Genomic DNA, 9,388 nt, shown 5'->3' with positions numbered 1-9,388 from the left:
ATGGCTCCCACCGATGCTCCTCTGGGTGAGCAGCCAGGTGCTGAGGGAAACGGTGCCCCCCCCGTCAAGCTCAGACGAGTCATGGATCGCAGCTCTGGTGGATGGTCTGGTCCCCAAGTTTCAAGCCGATGGAAGCATGCAATCCGGTGATTCGGCCATGCAGACTGCAAACGAAGGCAAGTCAAGCAATGGTTGGCCTTACACAAGTTGATGAGACCAACCCCTGACCCAACTTCTGTGCACAGCCGAGGCAGCTCAACGCGCATCGGAGCCCAAGGATCCGTCCCGGTTGGACCCTGCATTTGTTGTTGCCAACGCGAGGAAATCTAGAACCGAAGCCGGAGAGGTCGAAGAAGGGCGGAAATCTGGGAGGCGGGCCAAAGGTATCGCGCGTAAGAGTGCGCTTGCGGAGCACCACGATGCACTTTCTCGGAGTATCCAGAGTTTCATCAAATTCTTCCTTGGCAATCCTGACAAGCCTCAAGATTACCCGATAACTCCAACTGAACCGGAACTTGCAGGCCAATATTGGATGGAGAAGCGAAGTGCTGTTATCCTTCAACAGCTCGACAGAGTTTGCGCCGCTCTTGTCGGCAAGCCGGCTGCTGAGATAGATTACTATGTCGGTGTTGCAGAGAAGGAAATTCGGAAAAATCTCACGCTACCACCTTTCACTTCTGCATCCATGCAAGGTCCTGGGAAGGGCTGTAAGCCAATAAGCCTGCCAGTCAAGGCTGATGTCGAGAGGACCTTAGCATTGGCAGGCATCTGTCGAGTCACCTTTCAGTGGGATGCGACGCAGCCCGGGAGCAGCTCCGCGTGGAACTCAGTGATTATTGAGATCTTGGCCTTGAAGTCTGTAGATTGGATTCGTCAAACCACATCTGTCACCAATGAGCAGGCGGCTCAGGCACCCGCCATTATCCAACGATGGATCCACACCAAGTCGCGCGAACTTCGAGAATTCCAGAACATGGATGTCCCGACTTACAACGGGATCAAGAACCGCAAGGCTAAAGTGGACCAACACCAACGAATGCACAAAAAGGTGAGATCATCCCATCTCCTGCCCCCCCAACCTTCTGACTCGCCGGATGAAATGGATCACTCCTCATGTGCTCCTGTGTGTCAGATCAAGGAAAATCGATGCTCCATGGTTGACAAGCTGTTCAAAACCAACATCCAACTTGCCAATATTGTTGAGCAGAGGGAGTGCGGCTCCGACATTGAAGACGCCGGGGAGAACATCGCCCCTCTCTCTCAGATCCCCGACTGGAGGAGTGATGACCTCACAAGCATCTTACACTGCCTCGACAAGATGACCATTGCGCGCGGACAACATCACAAAACCGTTGCGGCCAATCAGAAACTCTATGCTCGCTCAAAAGGCAACTTCAAGAGCACTAAAGGCATAATAGGTGTTCCCCGCGGGCTACCTCTCGACTCTTACAGCAAACTTTATTGGACTAAGCTCGGCGCCTTTGAGCAGGATACTATCTCTAAAGTCCCGGCGATAGGTCTTGATGTCATTGCGCGTGATCTACTACTAGCTTGCCAGCCTGCCGCAGGACCTGCAGGCTCTGGCACTCCCGCGACTGCGCCAGCTGGAAACGTGGGATACACGAGCACGAGCGGACCGCCCGCCGATGGGCACCTCGACGTTCAAACTGGTGGCTCGATGAACTTGGATCGGTGATTACCCACTCTAGCGGGTTGTTGGAAACGGTCCACGGATGATATGTAATGGAATGTTTCGTCCATCTTTTCGCTATAGATTACTGCCGTAGTGTGTAGGTTTTAGGAATGCAAGGGGAAACTCCTCTGTGCTGCGCCCTGTGAGACATCCAGTGTCCATCCCCTCCAGGCTGACGTTGTCAGGTTGGGAGGAGGGGATATTAGTGTCCAAAAACGGTGAGGCACATGATGCGATGGTCTGCCTGAGCCCTGTCAGTGCAGGTAACGTATTACCTGCACTGACAGGGTTCCCAAAGCCGCCTCATGAGAGGGTGAGGAAATGTCCACCGCGATGTTCGGCCGAACATCAGGGTGGACATCCCAGACCCGCGGGCCTCTGGGGCCCGACCCGAAGCCCGCTACCTCGCCAGGCCGGGCTATGAGAGCCATGTGGCCAGTGCAGCAGTGTGGTATATGTATGGAACTTTGAGCGGATACATTCTGATCCCTCGCCAAAAGGCATGATGCTCCTCATTCATCCCCGCGCAGTAGTTATCTTGCTCTGCATTCTGGAATTCTAAGGTTCCTGGACCTTTGATTAAGTTCTTGCTAAGTTTTGCCCACTGCGATCCAATGTCCACCATGATGTTTGGCCGAACATCACGGTGGACATCTGCGCAGAACGCTGCGCCGCGAACATCCGGGTTGCCGTACCCTTTATTCCACATCTCCTGGAGACTGACCGGGTTGTGATAGCAATCCAGACTTACACCTCTCAGCCCTCAATGTCGAAGAGACTACGCAGTAGATTTTTGTGCATCGATAACCCCGATGATCGTAGTTGTCCCCGGGATGGCTTGGTCAGACCTTGATTTCACAGCCCGCTATCAGAGAATTGTTAATCCCACGCCCCGTCCGTGAAGACATGCTTGTGGACAACGTCAGCATTTCACCTCATGCCCTATCTGACAGTTTCAGGCCCGTCTTGGCCTGATGTTAGTCTTGGCTGCGAAGTTCAGCCAACCTCATGCACCGCCACGCGTCACCTTGCTTATTCAACTTGCTGATTGTTCTACATCCAATTTGCAAAGTGACCTAGCGCGGCGGAAGCTGAGTATCTTGCTGACCACGGCAACTGCAGCGCACTCTGCACACATGTGTTCAACTTCAAGCTGACGTTTAGGATCCCCACACTCCCACAGCACACATGCTGATGGTCAGCAGTCAGAGCATGCTGCTTGTGTCAGCGCTGCGTCAGCTCCCGTCTCAAACCCAGGACGCTGACAATCCCCTCAATAATTCCCTGTGCGCAGCTGGGCCCTAGGTATAACTAAACTCAAGCTTACTGCTCAGGCTAAGCCCATTTCAGCTGCAACATGGAACCTCGATCCACCACACAAAGGCTATGCAAGCTTTTCAATCACAAAGGCCTTCGGGTTGTCCTGAAAACCCACCATCACATCATAAATCGAGGCCACTGTCTCCCTGGCCCCATGTGTCTCACCGTCCCCCCATCTGTCTTTGCTTCATATTTGTCACCTCACAACAAAAATGTTGACCGCACCTCCTCCCGAACCTTTGCCTGCCACCGATTCCTCTGAATCAGATTCAGAGAAGGGGTCGCGACATTCATCCTTGACTCCACCTCCTAGTCAGCATTCTCACACTGCCTGCTCAGCTGCCATTCTGAACTCACCTCTCTGCTTTTGTCATAGCTGCTATAGACCATGCTCAGAACATCGCCACACCACTTGCTCCGCCATCATTTTATGAATTTGCTCTACAACACAAATCCGTCACATGCCCAGCCTCACTTACCCCGGCCGCATCAATCCTGCCCACGGAGATCCAGGAGATCACCCCGGAAGAATTCAGCCGTTCCATTGAGGCTGCCACCCGATCTGCCGATCATATCCTTGCCCTCAAGCTCCCTCGCACCTGCAAACGCGTCGCTGAAGAACTGGCTGCTACGCTCACCCAGAGCAAGCGACGTAAGGCCTCCCTATTCATGCCACTTGTACATGACAGACCACATTCTCACTGACACCACAAGAAACACCACCTTTCTCTACCATACCAGAATGGCAGGAAACCGGCGCTGTTCCTCATGACGAAGACATCAAAATTACTGTCCCGGGAGATCCTTCGGCGTCCACATCGAACCCACCCAGTACCTCCCGCCCACGATCAAAAAGAAAACGGGGAGGAAAACGGTCATCATTCAAGCCAGCGGATCTTCTCACTAAGAAACCACCCTCTATCAACCCCTTGATTCCATCAGCCAACAGCCAATCTGCACCTTCAAATACCATCACCACCACATCAAACTCGGCTCCACCCCAGACAACTTCTTCCACCACACCTTCCCCACCAACCACCACCAACCAGGGTGACACGATAGCGCCAACATTCAACACAGGCAAAACAGCTAGCAGTCAGTCGGCACCAAGTGCCGGTCACCGTGTCCCTTTGCCTACTCCGGATTCAGCATCCAAAAATCTCTCAGCCGAAACTGACTCACGCGGCACAGGACCTGGCTTGGCCCCAGACCCAGCCGCTGATTGTCTTCATTCTCCTGGACTGGAAAAGGCCACATCACCCTCCCTTTTCAAGCCTGCCAGTCCTGCACCCGGCACCACTGCATCGGCCTCTGTCCAACAAGACTCAACGACTTCAGCAACCCCTTTGAACACCCAACAGTCAACCACTTCAACCGCCGGCACAGGTCAGCTAACCATTCTCAAGTGCGACGATATCCGCGCGCAGGTCATCAGCATTCACAATAGTTTCAGCGGCACCAAACCATCCTGGCCAAAATATCAGACGACTTGGCAATCACTTGCTCCTTTGCTTCAAAATTGTGCACAAGCTATGCACTTGCCAGCTCCGCCATCCCCAACACCTCCGTTGCAACGTACCGATTGCTCCTATGGCTTGTGGATACACACAATAACATCTCTTGGTGAGTCTATGGTGTGTACACTGCTGAACTGGATTAGAAATCTCGGAAAACTCACCATGTGTCCCCGCTCAGCCGACAAGTTCCTGTCCCCGTCTCAAAACGAGCAGTGGTACTGCCCCGATCAGATCAACTTTCCCAAGCTCACGGCTTTTGGAGACAAGTGAAACAGTCTCGAACCTGGGTCATTTATTCCCACGGTTAATAAGACAGAGCACCCGGAATCAACCCTCGTCCGCTGCCTTTCCCGCCTTCTCCACCCTCCCCAACGGCTGCATATTGATTGGGCTCGGATTGTTGCTGCCTCTGTGGAGTTAATGGCTGACAATCTCTTCAAACCACCCCAGGTCAGCAGCATTCAAGCCGAAGATCATCTTTCTCACGGTGTTGAAGCCCTCTCCTTTCTTGAAGCGGTGAAGAACTCGTCATCCAGTTTTGACCAAGCTAGTGCTGACCCTGGCGCACCGGCTGCTCCGCGTTTGCACTCCGTCGATGTGCTGCACGAATTCCGCAACGTCATAATTGACGTGTTGATGGCCTACATTATATTTCAAACTCACACGCTCAGTAAGGCACCCTTGACTGCGGCTGAGAAGAAGGCAAACAACCGGTCTAATCGAGCACCCATAGACGGCTCGACCACCACTACCACATCAGTGCAGACCGCTACCTCGGAACTCGTTGAACTCCCTGCCGACGCCGCTCATCAGCTCCAGAAGTATCAACGAAAGCAAAATTTTCAACCACTAGTCTATTTTGTCCTTGCCGGAGTCCGATCTTTGTTCATTACGTCAAGGGACCACAGGATTGCCGGAATCTCGACGTGCATGTCTTTCCTCCAAGCAATGTCCATCATCAAGGACCGTTCCACAACACCACACACCCCCGACGAACCCATCTGGAAAACTCTTTCGGCATACCTGTATCAGATATTTCTCCCAGTTTTTCAGTCCCCCGACAAAATCTGCCCCCTTCCTAATGTCCAAGTGCCCACTCGGTTTGAGCTTGCGGAGGCCATAACAAAAGATTTCCTCAATCAGTGGCAGGCGTGGAACCCCACATCCCCATTCCTTCTCCCAAATGCGAATCCACAAATTACCAATACTTGACTCTTCCTCCCTGCCCCCCGGTCAAATCTTAGCCTTAGTTAATGTTTCAAAAAAATTTCAGTCCTGTGTTGAATGTGTTTGTTTCTCTGCTCTCCTTGCTGAGTAGTTCTCCTACCTACCCCAGCTTTATTTCCTGGTACACTCAATAGTGTGATGGTTGTCTTGTAGCCCGCCGGCTTCACCGTAGCAATCAATCTGTTTCAAAGATTCCACGCACCCCTACTGGGCAAATGAATAATATACATGGTGTTTTTTGTAACTTAAATGAACACTCATTCCGATGAGAAGATCTTTCGCGCGCCCGTCTGGGCTTCTTTCCTCGCAGTCTCAGAACAAGAATAGTCATCACAAATAAGAGAACAGAGGGCGTAAATCCAGAACGTAGAAACCGTAAGAAGCCGCTGGGGGAGCACACCTGTCCCAACCACCAGGCCCTCGCCATAATGTCTTACGCATGTCGCCGGTGAACTTTCTTCCTGTGTCTTCTTTGCGCTGGTGGCTTCCATCCGTCGACTCGGAGTTGAAATCTCGTTCTTGGATTCGCCCTCAAGCCGTACACAGTTTTTTCGGATCGCGGCATCTTTGAAACATGCTCGACCTACACACAACACCCCATGTGAGAGATTGCAAACTGCCACATAAACCAGCAGACTACTTACACACAACTCATGGAATCTCCTGCCGGAGCCTGACGCCCGCCCGGTGACACCTCCAATCCGAATAGAATCTCCCCGGCAAAGCGTTTGAAAACTGTCATGGGCTTGGAAATGGGTGGCCGTGAGTGTGAGATGGCCAAGCTTGGACTACGGAGATTGACTTCAGCACACTTCTATGTCCACTTCCTAGGGGAAGGCCCATGATATCTGTCCTAATAGAAAATACTGACAAGATTCATCTCACTGTCTACAACTTCAACATCCCCGACACAGCCTACAATTGGATTCCAGTGGACCTTGACAACGTAGACTGTCCCGAAGGCCTTAGTCTCCTTGAATTCGTGGGCAAGAGCAAACTCGCCGCGGTACACTTGCCATCCAAACCGCTCAACCCGAATGATGGGGTGACTTGAATCAGATGGAACGACCAGTTGGCCGGAAAAAAAAATTTGACTGCAGAAGTCATATAGGATTGCTGGAACTGTTGCCCCGGATGACTTTAACACAACTTGATACACAGGGTAGGCTGATATTGTGGAGGTGGGGTTGATCTGATGGGATGCAATGCAGGTCAAGATATGGATTTCATTGCTGATAGTTTGTATGTTGTCTGGGTTAGTGTTGGACAGATGGATATTGCCTGCTACCTCGATCATTCTGAAAAAGATAGCAATTGAGAATTGCCCAAGCTTGTTGAGCATCTGCCGGGGTGGTAGAGGAGTTCAGATATACTGTTAGTTTCAAGTGTGCTTTATCTGCCGGATAGTATCCCGACCAACAACCATGCAAGGCATGTGGCCTTTGACCACTCCCTCCATCAAGAAAGGGCTAGCTTTGGGAACTGCCCGAGGTGTACATCCTCACAACCAAACCTAACCTTCACTATGTGCAATCACACAGGACAGGCCCCACTTCCCTTTGAATCAACCTGCGTCAGCGGTTCTCAATCGCCCCGTTGAAATTGATGGGTGCCTTTTGTTTATTGTGAGTTATACAAGATTTGGGGCGTCTGGAATGCCCTCGCATCCGCCCCCCTTTGTTGTGACCATCTTCAATGACTCGAGTGAGATTGTTTCGCTGTGGGCCGAGACCGGTTTGAGGAGGCGTCTCCACCATAATTCACGGCCATGCATCGCAGTGGACATCGTCTCCTGCCTGTTGTGCGCATCTGTTCATTATGTATGTATCATGTACTAAATCTCCTGCAACCTGGGCCTCACACATGCAAATATCTCTAACTCCATGCACTTCTGCGATATGATCCAGCCCCACGGGACCGGGCTCCAAAGGTTCCCCGCAGAACAAGTTCATATGTTGCAGCTCGTTGACCCAGTCAGGGATTAGTGCTTAATTCACATGCTGTGCCAGCTTCTAGATTGAGGAAGATTCTCGCTTGCCCATCGGAAATGCTCACATATGGCCGGGGGGGGGGGGGGGGGAAGGCTACACCACCTCCCTCATAAGCCAGACACATAAATGACTTGCAAGAGCAAACGTGGGGCATATTAGGGAGAGGATCTCGGAGCTGCCAAGAACTTCATCACTGCCACCAAAACCCAATGACCTTGTGACGTGTTCTCTGGCGATCTGCACTGAGAGACCTCTATGACTGTGGCACTGTGTGGTTGTCACAATGCCCAGTCAGGCATGCTTGGCTAGTGTCCAGCCATGTAATACTTGGTCCAAATGACATCCTCCCGCGGAGAGATGGCTCGGTGGGTGACCGAGCTTCCGGATACTAAGGATAACTTCTGTTCCGCGTGTCCCCCGGCGAGCAGGAAACAATCATGAGGCTGGTCAATCTCAACAAGCGACCGGGGGGGACTGGTGGGAGGTGAAGATAAAATATTGTGACTGTGCTATACTCATGCAGACTGTAATTGTCTGTAAGGAGCAGGTCTGCATGGCTCGTGCATGCTACTGATGCATCTTGGCTTTGCTGCAAAGTGCCATTTCCACTAATGTGCCTGAAGTGTCTTCCTCCGGTTACCTAAAATCCTTGAGTTTGATCATGGTTGTCTCCAAATGCAGACTACCAAGGCGCAGATGATCCATTGATGTACTTGGGGTATGAGGATCCCCTGAACGCCTCAGATAAGTGATTGACTGAAATGGATCTTGTCAGACTGTGGTTCACCGGGCATCAGCGAGGAGGAAATAATTTGAGATATATTCATATTGACCCACACAATCTTCCTGCTTCATGCCACACAGGCAAATTGCCCCCATGAATACACCTTCATCAAAATAGGAGACAGGGTCATCCTATGATTGTTCAATGTCCCTCCTTTCTTTGTTGTTTCTGATGTGATCTAGTATCTAGTGATCAAGAGCTCAGGTGCTTGAGCATACACCTAAAAGAGTCTGAAAATGGATCAACATCTGAGCCCATCAATGCTCTCATCCCTGACATGAGCAGCTTGTGAATTCATCCATTGTCATTCCTGATTTCCTGCAGAAGCTGGCTGGAAATTTGATGGTGGCAAGAGCCACAGATGAGCGGCTGTTGACTAGAGGGGTGACATAATTGCCAGTATTTCTTGTTGATGGGATTCAGTACAGCCAGGCCCCACTTTGCCCCCACGGCAAATCCAATCTGGAGCTCTGTCTGGGTTCTGGAATAATGATACAAGCACACCCACCATGCTTGCTTGTGATTGCAAACAGGAAATTTCTGCCAGTCAGAGTGTCCCTTGTGTTGAAAAATTCTTTTGCTGGTGAGCACCAGGGAATATTTTGACCCGAAATACCAGGGAGTGGGATTTCTCTGGATCCTTGGTGAAGATAGATGAGACAAACAACTGCTCTCAAGATTTCTTCCGGGAAAATCCAGATCTGTTGGTTGCAGGGTTGGGCAAGGGACCCTTGGCAAGATAGGACACCACTCACCAAATAAAACCATACATTTTTCTACCTCACCCTGTTCATGGCCAACAAGATTGGGTATTAGGTGATTAATGAAGATGAATCAAATGTTGGCCCTGCTCTGT

The 9,388-nt window shown here is 51.2% G+C and overlaps 1 protein-coding gene across 1 annotated transcript; it reads left to right on the top strand.

The window, feature by feature from the left end:
• Positions 1 to 3,120, top strand: PtA15_6A382 (uncharacterized protein; the record flags this gene model as incomplete). Its single annotated transcript, XM_053170081.1, has 4 exons — positions 1 to 25; positions 93 to 191; positions 246 to 282; positions 2,988 to 3,120. 4 exons carry the CDS (start codon positions 1 to 3, stop codon positions 3,118 to 3,120), a joined length of 294 nt encoding a protein of 97 aa, XP_053021308.1.
• Positions 3,121 to 9,388: the final 6,268 nt, after the last annotated feature.

This window comes from Puccinia triticina, chromosome 6A (genome assembly GCF_026914185.1).
Source record: "Puccinia triticina chromosome 6A, complete sequence".
Lineage (NCBI taxonomy): Eukaryota > Fungi > Basidiomycota > Pucciniomycetes > Pucciniales > Pucciniaceae > Puccinia > Puccinia triticina.
This window is presented reverse-complemented; position numbering and strand designations above follow the sequence as displayed.